Genomic DNA, 21,670 nt, shown 5'->3' on the forward strand with positions numbered 1-21,670 from the left:
AGGCACTGGACTGAGATTTAGAGGCCTGGATTTTAATCCTGTGTGACTTTAGACAAGATTCTTAACCTTTTAAAACCTAAGATTCCTCATTTGTTAAATGATAGAGTGATCACTAGATCTCTAAAGTCCCTTTTGCTTTTTCAAAATGGAAATTTTTTTATATTAATCCATGACTTTTGACCAAAAAAAAAGATACAAATATAAAGGAGTCCACCCAATTCCCCATTCTTGAAAATTCCATTCCCCTGAAATAACCAAGGTCTATATACTTTTAATACACATACTGTACAGAGAAATTATCTTTTACGTAAAGGTTTTACGTTTTTTATTTTTATTTTCTCTGCTATAAACTTATAACAAAACTTTTAAATAATCCAGAAACCGTGAAAGTACCCCAAATCCTACTTCTCTCTCTAAAGATAACCATTGCAAAGCAAGTCATCTGAAATGTATTATGACTTTTTAAGAATAAATCTGTAAATTGAAAATTATAATTGTTATCTGGAAGGAGAGTATAAGTCATCAAGTTTTGAAATGTAGGTATTTTTATATAGTAGTGTAAAGCAACTCATGTTCTAGGACACAGGTCTGCCAGACTTTGAGTGGCAGTAGCGTGGGGTGAGAGACGATGTACATGTCTGCGTAGGAGACAGTGAGGTCCTGTGTGGGCCTTTGGAGCCGAACTCTAGACAGGGGGATAGTGTAGACAACATGGGAGGGATGGAGCGCCAACAACCAACTTCCTGTCAATATCTGAGGTACTCTGGTCTCTTTTACAGAATTCCATTTCATTCTCAATTTTTCTAATTTCTTCTTACCAACTTTTTTGATTTGATCTTCACTATGCTCTTCCTGAAGAATGGCTTCCTATCTGTATTTTAAACATTTACATTTAAGAATTAAAAATTTTAATATCAGAAATCTGTAACAGAACTTTAAAAAAATTTTTTTTTTTTTAGTTTTATCTGATTGTGGTAAGACTACTTAACATGAGGTCTACCCTCTTAACAAATTTTTAAGTGTACAATACAGTATCGTTGACAGCAGGCACAGTGCTGTACAGCAGCTGTCTAGAATTTATTTATCTGGCATAACTGAAACTTTATGACCATTGATTAGCAATTTCCCACTTCCCTCTCCTCACCTCCAGCCCCTGGTGACCACCATCCTACTCCGATTCTATGAGTTTGACTATTTTAGGTGCCTCTGTGACAGATTTTAAGCATGCTATTTTTCAGCCCCTTATCTCTACTTTTCTGCCATCACTTCATTGTTGGCTGTAATGTTGGAAGGGAGGGGACATTGGTGTCTGGCTTTATCTCTGACTTGCTGGCATGATTGAGCCAGTCACCCTGCCTGGTTCGGTCTTACTTTCTTCACTTCTAAAAGGGATGTGTACCCCATTGATATCTAAACTCTCTTCAAGATTTAGTTTCTCGATTTCCTGCAAAAGTTGTTGTTTTATTTCCTCACTAACTTAACAAATTTTGGGAGTTTGATGTAATCACCATAAAATAATTTATATGTTTATTGTTGTAAATGTATAATATAATGTTTAGATACATCTTTTCACACTGAAATATCTTAGTCGTTATAAAAGTCACGAATAATATAACTCCAAATGTTTTTTAGCAGTTACCCCTGGGACTTACAGGATCGATATGCTCAGGATAAGTCAGTTGTAAATAAGATGCAGCAGAAGTATTGGGAAACAAAGCAGGCCTTTATTAAAGCCACGGGGAAGAAGGAAGATGAACATGTTGTGGCCTCCGATGCAGACCTGGATGCCAAACTGGAGGTGAGTGCTTTACCTCTCTCAGTTCCAGCACAGCCGCCTTGCTAGGGTCACGGTCCTAGAGTGGACTCACCTGGGTAAGCATAGATGTGCTTTATGTATGAAAACATATTGCAGACAACTAGTTTGTGAGGAAAATCTAGGATCAGATAAATTCCATCCCAGCCTGTTTTTCAAAAGACCTACAAATTCTCGTGTAATCACCTGTATGCCTCGGTTAATTTGTGTTTCAAGCACTTTAGCTGGAATGCATGGTATGTAATAAATTCTCAGTAAATATTTGTTGAAAAACATTAATGCAATTAAAGAACCACGACTAGTGATATCGACACTAGGGTCAGGCAATTTAAAAAGAAGGAAAAGGATGACAGGAAAAGATCCTGGAAAATAGAGTCTAGTAAGCTTGGTGTTGAACCCTGGAAAATCTAGAATGAATAAACTAAGCAGATATTTAATTAGACTAGTTAATAGTCCAGCGAGCTGATTTCAGATCTGATTGATCCTGAATACTAACATAAGTGGTAGAATGCCCACTAATTCCCCATGTTGCTGGATATTCTCCAAGAATTTAGATTAAATTTTTAAAGTGTACTTATCACTTCTGTGAATGACGGGGCACTGAGAGGAATAATATGTTACATGATCTGATAAGAATTCAAAATGATCTCCACATTTAATATATAAGGTAAAATTAATGAGCTAAACATTTAATGGGTCTAAAACAAAGAGCTAAAGATTTCAAAAAGCTTTCCAAGAAGGATGGCCAGGACGATGAAAACCATAGCTATACTGGAACAGAGGTTTAAGGGGAGATATGTTCACTGTCAATTGTATAGGAAGGTTTATCATGTAGAAGAAGGATAATTCCTTCTATGCATCTGAGGGTAGAACCAGACCCAGGACCAATATTCATAGTATTCATCTCTCGTGGAATTATCTCAAGTGTTTGTCTGTGCTCCCTCCACTAGGAGGTCAAATTTTGTGTCAGTTTATTCACCCTTGTGCCCTCAGCCAGTCACACAGTACACATTCAGGAAGTATTACTGAATAATAGTTTCCACCCCTAACCCCTGTCATTGGAATTTTTCAAATATGAGCTGGGTTTGATAGGGATGTTCCAATGAGATTGCTGCCATGGAGAGAAGCAGAACCAGGAGGTATCTATTCTGATTTAGTATTCTAAATGCAGTTGAAATGATTATAAGTCGCATATACTTTTCACATCTTCCAGTTTTACTTTTTCTTAACACCCTAGTAAATACAAGCATTATCTAAAAAGGACTTTACTATATCAGTTATTTATACATTAAACACAATACAGTAATTTTATATTTATAGACTCTTGCAGCTGCATTTTTCCTGAATCAACTATACTTTAATAAAAATAGCACATAGTGTCCAAAGTACTTAGCCATGACTAATAATTTTACACATGAAAGAGGTTTCTGTTGCAGAAATGTTAATTCTAATGTTGATGTTTATAGAGAGAATGGATTCCATCAATAAAACATGCAAAAACTATGTGCAAACCCTTTTGATGGGTTCTTACACTATTATCCATAGAGGGCAAGCTTATAAAACAAAAACTTTTATATGATATATGAATATTATACAAGTTTAGGTATTTGTCAGAATTTCTTGTTAATAAAATCGTGTTCTCAAAAACAGTTCTTAAGTCCAAGAACAGGTAAAACTAACCTGTTATGACGAAAATCTTTTAGTGGATGCCACAGCAGAGGAGACTGATTATATGGTAGAAATATTTCTTATTTTAATTTGGGGCGTGGTTACAAGAGTGTATACAATTGTCCAACTAATACAATTGAATGCTCCAGAGATGTGCATTTATACCATATTTAAAAAAAATAAATAAAAAGAACAGTAATAACGGAACAGTTCCTGAACATACTTTTTAAATTTCCTTGCTTCCATATGTTTTGGTGGTTTCTGACTCAGAATACTGATATCAAACATTTGTTAAGGAACAGATTCAGATTGCTAATTTTCTGTTTTGTTTTATGGTAAAAGGGTTTTAAAAGAAAAACAGGTAGAGTATGCAGTAATGAGATTTAGTAAAATTTATATTCTTCGTGTCTACGTTTTATCATATTAAGCATTCCTGGGAATAGTTTTTAATTTAAGTATATATGCATGCGTCCATTTTTATTGGATAACTTGGTCATATTTATTACGAAGCAGATCATCTGTTTTGACTCAAATAGTGAAATGCTTTATAATACCAGGACATAACTGCTACATCACCATGGCCAGTAAGCTAGGAAAGAGATAGGAAAAGCCTTGCTCCACATCACTGGGTGGATCTTGAGAGGCAGAATTTTGTCTTTCCGGTTTTCTAATTGATACCAGCCCTGGCCTCTGAGTTAATGCAGAAAGTATGAAGTATCTGTCCTATCTTCTCTGGAGCTGTCTCGGTTTCTGAAGCAAAGACCGGGACCGCCATGAGTTAAAACTGAGTTCAATTCTTCTCAGTATATCACACCTGCTCTTCTCTTATTTACCTCTGTTGTGGCCAGAGATGGCGTTAGGTTTCTTCTCTCTCTGTTTTATGAAATCATTGGGAAGATGAGGCGTGGTGGGGCTGCTAGGTAAACTCCATCTTACCAGATGTCTTCTAAACAGACAGAAAATTCAACTGATTGATTTTTGTTTGCTGTTTCTAGGGTTATTGAAGCACGCCATAAAATACATTAGCTTCACAAAATAAGCTAACATTGTGTTTTAAACATGGTTCCTAATTGACAGAGCCTCCATTAAAATAAGAGACAGCAAGTAGTAAAATAAATAAATTAGATTATGAATGAATATTGGGTTTCTGGTTTACCAAATCCTCTAATTGGGCCTTTCACTTAGGATTCTGTTTTTCAGCTATTATTTCAATGGTCTGGAGAAAATCATATTTCTGCAGATCTTAATTTAGATCACAGAGATGATGAATTCCAATAAATATAGAACAATGGGAGCATATTTAAAAGGTTTGTCAGAGTTTCTCTACCGTACACCACATGACACCAAGCATACTTAGGCATGTGATCTTGTTGTTAATGGGCAAATCAAACACTATGGTTATGTTTATTGTGGTTATTTTATATTTCACTGCTGTCTGTTTTATTTAGCATTTTGTCTATATTTTTATTACAGCTATTTCACTCAATTCAGAGAACCTGTTTGGATTTGTCTAAAGCAATTGTACTCTATCAAAAGAGAATATGTTGTAAGTATGCCATTAGTATGAATGTTGATCAGAGAGACAGTAAGAAATAGGATATTTTGCCTTATCTTATCATTACATATGTTTAAGAAGACAAGAAAACTACTAGTTAGGCATATCTGTCATTGCTCTTTAAGTGATGGGGAATAGGGTCTTTAATAATTTCATCAGAAATCCTTTATATAAACTGTTTATCTTTCAGTGAAAGTACCATAATAGAAGAATTTTGTAATGGGTCCCCCATGGATGTGTACATGCCATTTATTTTCCTAATTATAAAAAAAGTTTTCTCAGTTCCATATCTTGGGATTTTAAATTTTAGGTTGTTTTTATTGGATTGCCCTGGCTCTCTTATATCCAAGTTTGTGCCTTTTAAAATGACCTAAATGAAGAAAGAAAGTGCATACAGTTAATTCATTGACTGTATTTTATTGACAGCACTTGTTCATCCCTTTTTCATCCACATTTTTATGTTAGATACTGAGTTATTAGGGGGCAAGATTTTCCTCTGGTCATCCCGTCTTAAAATCATTACTAACAAAGTTATCTCTGAAATGCTAAATATCAAGTTGTATGTTAGTATGCTTTTAAATTTCCATTTGTAGGTGATTTAATAGTACAATTTACATATTTCTGAGACTAAAATATGGGAAATTTTTCTGTTTCTGGCTGCTGCCAAACCCCTTTCCAATAATCACAAATTAACAGATGGTAATTTCCCTTCATTAGTGATATTTTATTGAGACCATTTGGGGGGACTACAACATCCTAGGGACTTAGAGACAGAATTTTACGAAGTATCTATATTACTATTTTCTAAGCGTTTGAGCTAAGACTTTTCCTCCTGGGTTGTAATTCTTTACTTTTGAGCTATGAAGAAATCAAGACATGTGACATACACACCCCCACCATTTCTCTGTCCCACATCCAGTCAGTATCAAATACTGGTCCATTTTGTCACCTTAATGGCTTTCAGATTCTCCCTCCTTTCTCCATCTTCACGGCTTTAGTTCCGGTCATCCGCATCACTCTATTGCTTTGCTGCAACAGTTTTTCCTAACTGATCTCCCTGCTTCCACTTTTGCCTCCTCCCGCCCATTGTCTCCGCTGCAGTCAGAGAGTGATCAGATTGCTCCCAGAGCTCCCAGTGGTCAAAGCTGGGACAATCAAGCAACAAAATAAGTAATAATAGTGTTGGAACGTAACCCATAAATATCCATGAAGCCTACATGCAGATAAACAGAGAAGAAGAGGCAGCTCTTTCTTATAAAATAACTCCAGTCAATAAATATAGAAAGAATGAGGGAGCCACAAAATCACCATGAGACAAACACCGCAGTAAGATTGTGGCAGGCAAGATTCACTAAAAGATGGCACAGTTCGTGAATGGAAGTTTGAGGAGAAATTGGATGTTTGTATAGTCTCATGTATTTCCCCGAAGATTTTTAATAATTGCAAAAAGAAAAAGAATCATGATTATATGGTAAAAAAAAAAAAAAAACGAAAACAAAAAAAATCCCTAGTAGACAGCACCTGAAGAAGTGGTTGAGGTGAACATTGCCAGTGGTAATGGGTGTTGATATCACGTGGCCCCGATACTGTGCACTAAGGAGGCCACTCCACGTCTGTGGTTTCCCTCCGCAGTCTGTAACCCCAGTCTAATCATGAGAAATCAAACATGCATTGAGGGACATTCTCTGAAACACTTCACTAGTACTCTTAAAGAGTGTCAAGATTGTGAAAGACAAGAAAGACTGAGGAACCGTCACAGACTGGAGGAAACTAAGGAGACTCAGCAGCTCAGTGCAATGTGGGATCCTAGATCAGATCCTGGAACATTAAAAGGGCATTAATGGGAAAACTAATAAAATTCAGATAAAGTTGTGGTTTAGTTAAGAGTATTGCACCAATGTAATTTCCTAGTTGTGATGATTGTGCCATGGTTATGTAAGTTGCTAACATTAGGGGAAGCTGACGAAGGGGATACAGGAACTCTATATTTCATTTACAGGTTTTCTGTAAGCTTAAAATTATTTCAGAATTAAAAGTTTTCTTAAAGTACATTGGGTCATAGTGTTCCTGTGCTGAAAAACCTCCAATAGCACTTACAGTAAGACCCAAACCTCCATACCATGGCTTATAAATACCTACATGATCAGGCCCAGCTGACCCCTCCAGCTACTCTTGTCCTTACTCACCATGTGATCTGAGGCTTTTTGCACCCACTCTTTCCTCTGTTTTGAGTGTCTCTCTCCTAATCATCTCAAGAATGACCTCTTCTAGTCATTCAGGGCTCAGATTAATGGTTACCTGCTCAGAGATGCCTTTCCTAACCACCAGCCCAAAACAGCTACTAATCTCTCTTACTCTCCCTCTTATTGCTCTAGGGTTTTTTTGTTTTTTTGTTTTTTAGGGGAAAGAGTGGGGTGAATTTGTGATTATGTATTTTTTCATTTTCTGTCTTCTGCTTCTTGAACATAGGCTCCATGAGAATAGGGACCTCGTGTGTCTTGTTCATCTCTACGTTCCCAGTTGGCAAGAGCAGTGCCTAGTACATATTAGATCATCCACAAATCTTTGCTGAGTGAATTGATGCTGCCAAGTTAATTGGTTTTATAGTTCTTTAGTTGCCTTTTTAGGGCACATCTGAAAATCTAATCAGCAATTAAATATGAATAGGTTTTTAATTTGTCTCTGAATTTTTAAGCCCCAATTAAGTGAAAACTTATAAGCAGAAACTTTTAAGTTAACAATTACCTTAGAAGGATTTTAAATATCCATAAATTAATTTCAGTATTTGAATTTTAAAATTAACATTAAAGAATGAACACCGCTTCTCAGAAATGATGGTCATCGCTAAGTAATTCAGTCTGGAGCCTGATGCCACTCAAACATTTTTGTCACCTTCTGAGCAGCACTACCAATTAATCAGAGTCTAGCTCTTAAAATAAAACCTGTTTACTACCCTAAGGTTAATCTTCAAATGCATAAAGTAATAACCAAAAATTATTTTTCAAATGTTTCTTTCTACTTAGGTTTATTTAGGAAAGAGTACAATTTCACTGATCAGTAATCATTCATGTCCCATGACTTGGTTTCTTCTTAGCCTTGAATAAATGTGTTCATTTGTATGTGACTTGAGGCTTCAAGGTAAAAAAGGTGACTGTAGCCTCAGGCTATTATGAATCAAAATGTGAAGTTACTCTCCATAAAGAAAGATTCATTGTGGAACTGAGTGAGTCTGTGTTAGTAAATGGAGAGGAGGAGAAATGGAAGTTATTAGAAAACAACAAAACTGCTTATAATTCTAGGAATTTTTTTAAAGCTACATGGCATGAAAATCAAATGAGCATTTAAAGTAAAATAGAGTGGACAGGGATAACAAGGCAGAAATTATAGTTATATCAATTTCACAAGCACTTACCTGGGGAATCCATAGTTTGCATAGTTGTGAGAAAGCTGAGAGTCTCATGAGAAATAGACACATGCCCACCCACAAATGCTCTAATACCAGACGCTGAGGGGGCGTGGCTGTCGTAGAGAAATGGGGATCAACTGCTTCACAGAGGAAATAGCCTTGGAGCTGGACTTTGACCAATTAACTTAATTTTGAGAGATGGAAGAGGAAGAAGGGTAGTCATTCATCTCTCAGGAAGAGTGGATTCTAAAAGCCTCTTCTCTAGAATGTACCAAAGCCATAAATTAATAAGAAATCAATAGAGAGTTTAACCTTCACCTTTGGATTTGTGGTTCCTGGCTAACATTCTACAACTATTATTGGAGAGGTTGTGTCAGGAATGGGGTGCATTCTCAAGTCTGGATTGTTCATGAAAACGGACAAGAATCCTAGTAGCAGTTAAAAAGCATTTTTAGAGACAAATGATATGTAAATGCATCAGTACAAAAATGTGAAGTAAGAGTAGTGTTCAAAGTATGTTCATAGTAAATGCTTGTGTTTAGAGAAAAAAAAAAACATTCTAGGAAGCTCAGTGTCACTCCTTGCATGGCTGTTGGTGAATGTGTGTTCAGGACCAGTGGCTTTTCATTGTGTGGTACACTGTGATGGATTAAGTCATTCTCCACTATAGGGAAAGATAGCATTGGCTATTATAAATAATGATGCTATAATTATCTTTGTATATACATCTTTGTGCCCATTTTTCTACTTCATTAGGATGCACTCCTAACAATTCAATGACTTTTTATATTTACTGCCAAATCAATTTATTGAAAGCTTGTACCAGTCCCTGTCTCACCAATAGTGCCGTCTGAGGTTGTCTTTAAAAGTAAGGCCCAATATATACAAATATTGAATCATTATGTTGTCTACGTGAAACTAATATAATGTTATATGTCAATTATACATCGGTTTAAAAAATAAGGCCCAGATTAGGCATAACCAGTTCAGTCAGATTTGATTCCAGCTCTGTATTTTAAAAATCCACGTCATCAATCTGACTACCTATACATCCTCACCCTCCCCACCCCCACCTCCACCCAAAAACCAAAGTCATAGATAAGGCCTTTGAATTGCTTTACAATCAAGTAGAATGTAACTCAGAAAGCAGAGATCAAAAAGTCAGCAGGAGAGAATAACAGGAGGACACTGGCCCTATGTTATAGGCAGCCGCTACAAAAGATTCCCACAGTCATACTTGACAAACTCAACTTTTTTATTTCAGCTCAAAGAAGCAGCACATTATCAGCTCACTTTTCAGTACAGAGGTCATTTTCTGGTTCTGATTACAGGGCACCAAACGTACTGACAGATGTACTCAAGTGAATTTGATCCTTCGTTTTGTAAATGGAAGAACAGCATGAAAGTTAAATGGAGGGGGTGGGGAGCCTACCTTGTAGCCTGTCACTTGGGTTTAATTTCATCTCGTCTTTGACTTTAGAAGAGAGAGGACTTTGTGATTTATCTCTTTCTCTCTGTAATAAAAATGCTCATTGTTCACATCTCCTTTTGGTCTTTTCTTCACCAGTCTTGTCTCAAGAAGAGAACGAACTGGGAAAATTTCTCCGATCCCAAGGCTTCCAAGATAAAACCAGAGCAGGAAAAATGATGCAAGCGACAGGAAAGGCCCTCTGCTTTTCTTCCCAGCAAAGGTGTGTGGCCTTCCTTGGGGCTCTATTTGGGGGATCTTCTGAGCATCTGGGACCCACTCACTCATGAAGGGGAATCATCCAGTACTCTTTAGAAGGCTCTTGCCTGAGACCAAGAAGCTACACTGTTGTCAATTGTTAGTGTTTGCATTTACTTTCTGATTAAGATAACAGGTATGTTTTTTTCCTCCCTATTAAATATTTCAAAAATTTTTTTTCATATTTTTCTGGTCTATAGGGGGCATTTTATACGCCAATCATTGATTCCTGTCCTAGGCTTCTTTTCAACCTTGGCATTGCTCATAGCAATCAGTCTGGTCCCTTTCAGCAGCTGATTAAAGGAGGAGCCTAATGAGATCAGGTGGAAATATCCCTTCTCTGCTCTCAGTGGACCAATTAACTTGAGGGAGGTGTTGTTCAGGACCCCCGGAACCATTCTGCTCAGATCCTGGACAGCAGCCTCACTGGGGAGCATGTTAGAAATGCAGAATCTAGGCCCCACCCCCAGAACTGCTGAATCCTCATCTACATTTTAATGAGCTCTCCAACCGATTTTGATGCATATTCAAGTTTGAGAAGCTCTGATGCGGAGGAAATTGCGGTAAAAGAGCGACTTTTTTTTTTTTTTTTAACACTCCCATGACTCATTTTTATGGTCCGTATAGAATAAGCAGTAACAGTTGTACTTTGTATCTGAGAAATTGACACTTCTTCTCTCCTCCTCCTTCCCCAGTAACTAACAAGCCTCCAAAAATGTCACTCATATTAGGCAGAATTATACCTAAATAAGGCTTATAGGAAGTTTCCAAAAGTATTCAGGCTATAAAAATTTTATTTTGATTGTCCAACATTTTCTTCTGTTAATTTCTTCTCACTGCTTTCTCCCTGTCGTCCAAGAGCAGGACATCAGCCTGTTATACAAGTGAAAACTCAAGAAAGGTGGGGTAAAAAAGAGACCAACCAGGTCCATTTTTCAGTGGTCCCATTCCTGGGCACTTTGGTTCTTCCTAATGGCATTTTGACACTGACCTTGAGGTTAAGGCCAACATTCCTAGTTGTATGAAACCATTTCTAATAGTTCTCTACCCATTTTCCAAGAGAAGTTTTTCTTTATAATCTTGAATTGTACTATTTAATCTTATAATTGTTTTTCTTGATAAAAATAATTCACACTCATTCCAGAAAAATTTAAAAACAGAGACAAACCAGAAGGAGAAAATTAAAAAACACCTAAAATTTTACTAATAGAGATCCACTTTTAACCCCTTGATGTTTCTATGCATATACACTTTCCTCAGCTTTATGAGAATAATTGATTCTTGAAAAATTTTTCAGAAATTCATAAATTCTCAAATGTTAAACATATAATTATCACTTATTTCAGTCGGAAAAAATCTTATGCAGACCTGTATGCCAACATTAACATTCATTTATGAGGAAAAAGCCAAATTCCTGGACATAATCACTCAAGAGTTACTGATCACATAATTATTTTATACTGTGACTATCCTGTGATACCCTTTCATCCTTGTGTACCAATTACCTCATAAAGCACACATATGGTACCTTAAGTTTATCACATCTAACCTTTGGATACAGACAAAAACAGTAAAAGAAATCAAAATCAACAAAAACAATGCAAACAATACTTGAAAGTATCACTACTATAAACGAGCAAACTGCCCTGTATCCATCATTTAATGCAGCCTGGACAACTTTGCAGTTTGGAAGGTGGCCTCCTGCAGATGGCTCTGGTTTCATGGCACTCAGCTGCTCACCAGGCACATGAAATCCAAACCAGTCCTTCTAAACACGAAGAATAAGTAGGAGGATTACATAGAACTCCTATGAGGTTAAATTCTCAGACCTTGAATGGACATAATTTGGAATATGCCAAAATATATTTTTAATATAAACAGCATCATATCATACAATTTTTATATGGTATTTTATATAGTATTAGCAAATTGATTTTTCTGATCAGACAACACCAACACCTTGTTATGTCTATGTATGTGTTTTTTTAAAAAAACATCTACAACATAGTATTCCGTTATCTGGGCTTGTTATGATACATTTATCCCAAGCTCTCCTGTCCACTATTTTGGTTGCTTCCACCTTTTCCTTAAAAGATAAATGCCTTTGGAGTTATGCACTTTATAATTATTCCCATTGGGTAGATTTTCATGAAGGGAAACAGGCCAGTCTGTCACTGAAGCTTGATGGTTCCGGTGGTTGAGTATTTCCTTGGTCTAGACTCAGTCCCTTATACTACAAATGAAGGTTTTCACCTCTCTGATATTACATGAAGCAAGTGACAGGGGGAAAAGTGAGATGATTTTATGTTTTTTTCTTTTCTTCAAGATCTTAATGTCTATCATCATGTCATTACATTTTCAAAGGTTTCTGTCCAACTTTAAAACAGTCAAAGAAATCAGAACTATTTTATTCACAAGACTCTTTTTCAGACAGTTTAGGAAAAGTGGCAAATCCAAGGGAAGAAAAAAGGGGTCCAGAAATAAACGGGATTCTTTGGGGGACAGCTGAGGACTATTTCTCCCTTTAAATAGAAGTCTTCAATTTTATAAACCTTCACACCAGCATTTGTTTTACTGACTTCTTTGCTAGTCATTGCTACAACTGCTCATTCAATCTGATGAATGGTGAGTAGTAAATTTAATCCAGTGGCGATAAAGCACAGGCTTACTTTATGGCACAACAATATGTCTTTGAAAACATCCTGCAACACCTAGGTAGGATGATGTGAGCAAGCTGTTTTTAGAGAACTGCTGAGTATTTAAAAATAGTACTTTACAGATGAAAGGAAAACTAAAGAAAATAGTAAAAGATGTTTTTTTCTTAAAAGTTTATCTATAATCTTACAGTGCTATACACAGGTAAGGCATTGCACACATTGATGGAACTTCCAAGAGCTGACTTCATCTCACTAACACCGTTGTTCCCTTCACCTGGATAAGTTTACATTTAAATCGAAATGTAAATAGTCATCTCATTTTTGTTTCTTGAACCTTTTCTCCGCAACTTCATGGAAACAGCTGTATTTTACGAGTGTAATTCATCTTACATTTCCCGCATTGCCTAGGAGGGTGGAAGAAGCAGTATTTCCCCCTCTTCCCCCAAATAGATATTTTATCTAAAGTTTGATATACATCAAACATTATTTTTTGATGAATAAATGATGGTATGTTATGGCCAATATTATAATTATTTTATACCCAATTCATGATATATTCATGAATTCATTTTCATTTCTGACGCAGTATCCTTAAGTTTTGTTTTTTTGTAAGGATCAAATCACATCGCCTATCTGAAAGTGCCTACATGGTAAACATGCATTCAGTACATGCACTTCTCCCTCATTCCTAGACCATTTAAAAATGCTTCTATTCGTGCATCATTCTCTGACTATTGGAGTAAGCAGCAAATGCCCAGGCCTTTGGAGAGAAATCCAAAATGGCCCAGCCAGGGAGACCCTAATCATGCACAGGTCCATCCCTCCTCAAAGGACCAGGGTTCAGAGGAGCAGACGGCAGGGAGTGGAAGAGTAGAAATGGCAAATGGTAATACTTTGATCTTCCTCCATTAACACAGGACTGGTTCTAGCTTCAAACAAGTACTCTTTGCCCAGGCACAATGCCACCCCCAACAATAGTGACGGAAGTACTTTCCAATAGTACAGTGAAGTAACAGTAATCTAAGAGATCAGCACATGGGTAATCATCTCTGGTTGACTCATCAGCTCACATATATTTCAGTTATAATTGAGCAAACATTTCTGCAGCATCGTCTAAGTTCCAGGCATGGTGCTAGGCTCATGAGTTTAATATTGGCAAACTGTCAAGGATTCAAATGGCTGGGCCACTTAGTTTCAAGGTCGTGGTTTTATCCTCTGGTTTAGGTTGGCCTTGCGAAATCCTTTGTGTCGATTTCACCAAGAAGTGGAGACTTTTCGACATAGGGCCATCTCAGACACTTGGCTGACGGTGAACCGCATGGAGCAGTGCCGGACTGAATACAGAGGGGCATTACTATGGATGAAGGACGTGTCACAGGAGCTTGATCCAGACCTCTACAAGCAAATGGAGAAGTTCAGGAAGGTAGGAGATTTTATGAGGGTTACCAAAAGGGGTACCTGCTGGAAGGTAATGAGGTGTGATTTGAATCCCTCTAGTGAAGAAAACATGACTCAAAAGCACCAAGGATGCAATTAATCATTGCTGGTGTCTTTTTATGTGACAGAATACCAATTACTGTGATATATAATTCTCTAGGGATAAGAGCAAAGAGACAGCTGGAAATTGCTGGGACTTAGTAACTTGTTCTAATTGAAGTCAGATTTTCACATAATGTGCACTTTTTATAAGGTTGTCACTTTTAAATGCTTTTCATGCATAACTAAAAATCACGATTAGATCAAATAAAACTGGAAGGTGAGAACAGACTATTGGGGAAATTTTTTTTAATTGCTAATGAGTATTAAAATTAATAGAATAATAATGCTCCTTTGTTTTGTGAAATGGTTCAGAAGCAGTGGGATTAATTGTAGGATTAAATAATGTGGCATTGACTCCATCTATAATAGACTACTTCAGAAATTTGTCTGAGGAAAATACATATCTGAGGAGATGGGCATGCTCCTGAATTTCCCTGAAATAACTGGTGAGCAGCAGAGGAACAATGTTCCCTTGGTTTTAATTATCTTTTGTCAGTTTAGCTCTTTAGAGATATAGTCATACAAGGATACATCTTACCACTAGGTGGCAGTCATACATTGAGTATGAAAATGCAGAGGTTTTTGTTGTTGTTGTTGTTGTTGTTGTTGTTGTGTATATACTATCTTGGTAGTTCTTTGGTTGGCTTGGATACATTTCAGGGTGTGAAAGAAAAAAAAAATCAGCCAAATGTTAGGTTTGACATAATATTGTGTCAACTGTCTTATTACTCATTTAAAATGACCCATCGATATTGCTTAAAATCCCTAGATTCCCTGTACATCATTGTGGAGCTGTGAATGGGAAGCCCAGTGGTACACAGGAGGTTGGCCATGCGGGTTGTGTTGGATGTGTGGGATGGGGAAAGGAGGGAACTTCTGTTGCTTAAAAATAGTGTCACCAATTCTTAACCTCAGTATTAGATTGTTACAAATTCTTTTGAAAGTCAAGTTTTATTCTGGTTTGTAATTTAGAATCCCTGCCTATGAAGGAAATCAGAGTCTGTTTTAGTTCTGATAATAGATGACCTTAATGTGTTAGCAGCATCTAACTTCTTAGTAAGGCAGTCTTCTGAGCTCATGGAAAAACAGAACTGAAGAGTCCTTTAAAGATGAGCTAGTGAAACTCACTCATTCTATAAAAGAGAAAATCAAGACCCCAAAATAGTAAATTAAACTAGATGTTGGTGAGCCCAGGCTATGTTTGAAATTTCCTGACTTTCTTATCAGACCAGTAATTTGGTTTGTCTTTGACACTTTATTTGGGGATTAGAGGAGGATGGGGCATGGCGTGGAGAGGTTAAAAAAAGAAAAAGGAAAAAAAAAAACACCAACATTATCTGCAGGGTGTAGTGCCTGTCACTTTATATCAATGATATCCTTTGAGACTTGTAATAACCAAGACATAGATTTTATTTTATAGGTGAAGAAAATATACCTATATTAAGTGATAGGCCCAAGGTCAGACAGGGAAATGAAAGTCAGAAAACTAGCACAATTTTTATCCTGTACATAATTTTTTTCCTAAGAGAAAAAAAGGAAGTTGAAGAACATACCTAAAATCGAAAAGGGCATTTTCATAGTAATGCCTCTCCTGTGATTTATGCATTCAACATTTATTGAGCACCTTCCATGTGCCAGATAATAAAAGTAAACATCCGATTTCTGAAAGGCGGGAATTTCACGTGGAATTGTTTTTATTTGGTTTTGCTTTAGAGTGTGGTTGCTAGCTGTGTAAGGATGAAATAAAAACCAAGCCCTTCGTCATTTGGTTTGAATGTTGAAATGTTACCCACTCTTTAGTATCATCAATCTGTTGATTTTGGAAAATATGGTTTAAAAAAAATTCCTTGCTATGCAGAAGTAGCTGAAGCAGTGCTTTACTCCACAGTCTCATGTGTGCTGGATTTAATTTAATAGCAGAACATGATGTACTTAGAATTTAGGGAAAGAATTTTTTCTTTAAGAGGTCAAATACAAATATATATTTGATGAGGCTGGACTCTCTGTGAGGACAAAGCCTGGACTGGTTCTCTTTACTGCCATAACCCCAGGGCCAGACCAGTGCTTGTCCCCAAGTTAGCACTCATATCGATGGCCAGATCCCAGTCACTAAGTCTGAAGTGCCAAGAGCATTTTTATCTAACTGATAGAGCATTTTCACCACATGCACCTGACCTTATGATATTTGGAAACTGACACATGTGATTTTGCAGGTAAGAAGTAGTGTTACTAATTTGCGGCTTGCTGCCCCTCTTTGGAATAAATTTAAATTGTGGAGTGTTCTGTTCACTTGGAGTTCATAGTTTGAAATTGAACTTTGAGAAAACTTTTTTGTTTTGTCCCAGTTAGGATTCCATTTTAAACAGCTCTCCATTGACCTCTCAGGAAAGTTTCTGAGACCTCTGGTGAGCGGTCCAGCTGCAGGTGGCTCTTAGAAGTCACTGTGGGAGGGGAAGTTTCTGTTTCCTCAGAGTCTCCTTCTACCACCACCACATTTCAGCTGATGAATTCTGAACTAAAGTAGTAATTTGCTATAAATTCTGTTCTTCAAGTTCACACTTTCTGAGGAGACAAAATTCTAATTTATACCTTACAAATGTGATCTCCCTGATTGCAGTCTTCAGTATTTTTAATTCATTTATTCATTCACCCAGCCAATGATATTGAAGCCCCACTGTGTGCTGGGCCATGTGTAGAAGGATATAGTAGTGAATAAACAGACATGATCACTGCCCTCTGTCATATGTAGTCACTTGGGGATAGTGCCAATAAGCACGATGCAGTATGATGAACCGTTGTCACAGTGCACATGCTGCCGCACCAAGGAGGGGCTGCCCAGAGGAAGTGGCATTTAAATAAGAGTTGAAGGATGTGTGGGAAGGAGCTGGGTGGAGGGAATAGGGATGGCAGAGTAGAGTTCTAGGCTGAGGAAGCAACTTAGACACAGACCTTTGGATGAAAGCAACAGGGCACTTCTAAGGACCTGAAAGATCCTTACAACCAGAACACAGAAGGCATAGTGGATATGGGAATGGGTCGGTGGTGCACAGACGATGGAGGCTATAAAGGTAAGTAGAGCCAAACCGGAAGGGACGTCTTTCAGAGGGCTGATGGGGCATAGAAGGGTGTTGAGAAGGGGAGGAGCATGGTTGAATTTGTAGTCTCACTAGCTCACTCGGATTTTTATGTGGAGAAGGGATTGGAAGGACCCAAGCCTTGAGTCTGAAAGAGCTGCCAAAAGGCTTTCGTATGAACCCAGACGAAACCCATGGGTTGCTCGTGGAATGAAGAAAGCAGTAGACCAAAGAAATATACTATTCTGTCCCAGACTCCGTAATAGTACCACTTTCATTACAGAGCTCTTCGTTCTTTTTAGAAATGAGCAGAATAAGGATAGATAGATAGATAGATAGATAGATAGATAGATAGATAGATAGATAGCAAGATCAAGTATACTTTCACCTCCAACCAAGACTTTTTTCATAGTGTTTCTCAAATGTTAGAAACTTTTTAAATAACACACAGTGAGCTTGACTGAAATGATGAATACAAAATTTTTTTAAAAAAAGCAAATAATCTGTTTCCATTCTGGCACCCTTTGAAGCACATAGGCCAGATGACAGAGCTCTCAGCAGCAACATTAATAAGGATTTATTAAGTGTCTATATTTGGGGGTGGAAATACAAAGACGTGAAAAAGCTTGATCCCAGTCCTCAGGAAGGACCCTGCTAGTCATCTGTTCCTTGTCAAAATTACTGTGATAAACAAGACACCTGGAGAGTGTGGCCATATGTAGCTATTCTCCTAAAGACCAAATAATAGGAAATGGTGGACGAATTTAAATGGGCGGACCTGGGTGGCTATGTGCAGCTGGAAGGCCCTCCTGACAGTGTGACTCACCCCAGGAGGGAAATGGACGGGAGACTACACCGTGAAGTGTTTTATGAGCAGTTACCACGTGTGATATATGTGCCCTTTGAAGGCAGAGTAAAAGGGTATAATTTAAAAATAGAAGTCAGCTTCTTGTAGCAGATTACATCAGCTTAAGTTGTGAGCTCACAGAAGAGCTTTTGCAGCCTGATGCCCTTGAGAGAGTCCTCCTGTGGTCAATTAAGTGTCTTGTTTTTCTCGAAAGTCAGAAATGGGATGGAGGGTAATTATTCTAAATGGAATAAAAGCTGTGTTAGGTGTAAGAAAATAGTTCTGAATCCTCTAAAGAGATGATATAGAAATGTATAAGTGGGCATTCGTATGAGTTGGAGTCCTTATAGACAAGGACAAGGAAACTGGCATTTTAATGAGGGCCATTTATTAAATGGCTTAATGAAATCCTACAGCATTTGTCTAGTGTTTCATCACCATAATTCAAAAGGGTATCTAAAAGGTAGGAACGTGAATGATCCACACTGGTATTTTCAGGCTCATATCTATTTAAACTAGTGTTAGATTTTGGAGAGCTGTTAATTCACTGAAGTCATATTATCAAAGGATATGTTACTTTGAGAAGGTTTATTAACAAATAGTGGTGGCTTAATAGGTGGGGCCTTATTAGGGTCATCAGTCAGTGATGTCCCTGTATCTCAGCTGAAGGTTTGGGGCGACAGAGTATGGTCAAGGACTAGTAAGCAGCAGTATTGACATTAGAGGGTTTTTTTCCTATGGACAAAGACTTGGGTTAATTAATTTGACAGTATCATTAATTACCGCTGAAATCATTGGTCTTTGTCAGAGGTCAGGCTCTTTTAGCAATGGAGGGCAGGCCCCATGAGAGCTGGAGACACCACGTAATAATGCAGGAGTATCGCTACTCAGCCACTTCCCTGTTCTGTGATACAGGCCTTTCCTTTTTGGGGGGCCTTTCAGCTTTCTTGCTTAAACCAGTGTTCTGCTTTGGTTTAGTGCCAAGGGAAGGGCTGAGATCACCCCAACAAATTGTGTTGAGTGAGCATGGAGAATTCCAAGTTTGGGTCCATATAGCGGACCAACGCTTTGTAAGCAGTACCTTGACTCTGGGCTTTGCTTAATTCATACATAAAAGGAGAGATGAGCTTGACCCATTATCTCTTCTGTCTGCTCCAGTTCTAAAATTCCATGCACTGGTTTACATTCTTTAATGAGGTGGAGGTTCCTTTTTATAAAGCTAACATTTTCTTTTTCGTATGTTTCATAACCCTCCATTTTCATTTATTGGGTTTTGGTGTGTGCTTGTTGTTTGTTTTGTTTTGGTTGTTTAACTAGGGCGCCTGTTTTTTGTGGTGCCCAAGAAGATTGAATGTAGCTGCTACACACCCCACCCTGGGGTTGCTGTTTCTTTATACTACCTAAGTGCCATAGGAAAAACATGCCATTTTCACATGGCGCAACTGGGAAGGGAACAAATAATTACACCCTTGCTTTCATTTCTGAATTTCATGAGTTGAGGCCTTTGGGGCTTCGTGTATCTTGATTGATTTCCCGTGCTGAACTTGGTGAATAGCAAAAAATAAGTTTTAGGGTCAAGCCAAGACCATTTGGAATAGCATGCATGAAACAGATAACTGTCTTAAAGCTCATGGTTGGCAGGCTGGCTGGAAACAGAGCAGATGAAAGTGCCTGACCCAGAGTTGGGATGGCTCTGCGCTCTGTCCCCAGCACTGCCTACCACAGCTGTGCCAGCTCCAATGGGTCTGTAAGTGTATTACAATGTTCTCATCCACTAAAGGATGATGGATCACCCCACTCTCGTCCAGCTGTAGCATTTTTATTATTTTTTATCTAAATGATTAAGCTCTAAAATCGAGCTCCTCTGTAGAGCAGTAGAGACTGCGGCAGGGCTGACAGTCGGCGTAGCGTTTTCCTCCCACACCCAGTAAGTTCTGGTCTTGCCGGGTCAGCTTGGTCTTGTTGCTGTTGCGCTAATATTAGACTCTGGAAAAGAAAAATGTTTCATACGTAATTCTTGGGTAGAGGAGCCTGTTGTGTTTACAAACTGATAATACTTATCTCATATTTAGATAGTAATACTTTTGAAAGGGTCAGAAATCTATGACCCACAGGCCAGTCACCTGTTTTTGTAAATAAAGTTTTTTATTGGAACACAACCATCCCCACTTACTTATGTCTGTGGCTGCTTTCAAGATCCCATGGCAGAGTTGAGTAGTTACGGCAGAGACCCGTATGGTCCGCAAAGCCAGAATATTTGCTTTTTGTCCCTTTTCACTAAAGAGTTTGCTGCTTCCTGATTTATAGGCACCTTTAGCACACGTTGAGGTTAGAAGTTTGGGGAATTAAAAAAAAAAAGTTTAATTGCAGTAAAACAAACAAAATAATATTTATCCTCTTAATCGTTTTAAGTGTCCAGTTCAATAGTAAGTATATTCACATTGTTGTACAACAGATTTCTAGAACTTTTACATCTCGCAGAACTGAAACAGTAATACCCATTAAACAACTACTCCTCGTTACCCTCTCCCCTGCCCCCAGTAACCACCATTCTACTTTCTGTTTTTATGAATTTGACTCCTTTAGATACTTCATATAAGTGGAATCATGCAGCATTTGTCTTTTTGTGACTGGATGATTTCATTTTGCATATCTTCAAGTTTCATCCATATTGTACCATATGGCAGGATTTCTTTTTTAAGGCTAAGTAGTATTCCACTGTATGTATATCCCACATTTTATTTATCAACTTATCTATCAATGGACATATTTGGATTGCTTCCACATCTTAGCTATTATAAATACTTATGCACAAAGTGTGCAAGTAACTCTTCAGGACCCTCCTTAGAACCCCAAATACATAATAAACAAAAATAATATGCATCTTATAAATGTTTATATTACTGAATGAAATTTAATCATGCCATCGAATAAAAATGAGACTCGGGCTTTGCAAGCAAAGGGTCATTTGATTTTATCACATGCTAATTTATAGTTTATTTTATCTAATTTCTATAAGAATAGTAAACATTGGTATGGTTTTTAAAAATAAACACGTAATACTGTAAAAGCTAATATGCCCATTTAAAATGGATTTTTTTTCATGGGTTGGGAGGTAGAGAGGACTGCTTCTCTTGAGATAAATATCAAATGTTTGCATGTGGCATTTCTCTAATTGTCTGGAGGGAAAGCTTGCCTAACTCTCAAGTTTCAGAGTGGACTCTGGACAAAAGTGAGTTATCGAAGTGCGAACTGATCCGGCCCAGGATAGTTTTCATTTTGCCAGCTTGTCTGGCTTTTCTTCCTAAGACTTATGTGCGCTGGATGTCATATGCAAGCCTGGTTCCTAGAATTTCATGGATAATAATGTACAAAGCATACAGAT

At 37.6% G+C, this 21,670-nt stretch overlaps 1 protein-coding gene and 1 pseudogene across 3 annotated transcripts in view; both read left to right on the plus strand.

Annotated features, from left to right (window-relative positions):
• Nucleotides 1-21,670, plus strand: part of ICA1 (islet cell autoantigen 1) — a 118,865-nt gene that overhangs the window by 2,709 nt on the left and 94,486 nt on the right. For 2 of the 3 annotated variants that reach the window (XM_011363121.2, XM_023532965.1), the window contains exons 2-5: nucleotides 1,633-1,798; nucleotides 4,955-5,027; nucleotides 10,010-10,133; nucleotides 14,050-14,248. In XM_011363121.2, coding sequence (XP_011361423.1) covers nucleotides 1,633-1,798; nucleotides 4,955-5,027; nucleotides 10,010-10,133; nucleotides 14,050-14,248 — 562 coding nt within the window. The remainder of the gene's footprint in view (nucleotides 1-1,632; nucleotides 1,799-4,954; nucleotides 5,028-10,009; nucleotides 10,134-14,049; nucleotides 14,249-21,670) is intronic. The other variant, XM_023532963.1, reaches the window with a different exon arrangement.
• LOC105294946 overlaps nucleotides 17,390-21,670 on the plus strand; it is a 46,720-nt pseudogene continuing 42,439 nt past the window's right edge.

Source organism: Pteropus vampyrus, unplaced genomic scaffold (genome assembly GCF_000151845.1).
Source record: "Pteropus vampyrus isolate Shadow unplaced genomic scaffold, Pvam_2.0 Scaffold4, whole genome shotgun sequence".
Classification (NCBI taxonomy): domain Eukaryota; kingdom Metazoa; phylum Chordata; class Mammalia; order Chiroptera; family Pteropodidae; genus Pteropus; species Pteropus vampyrus.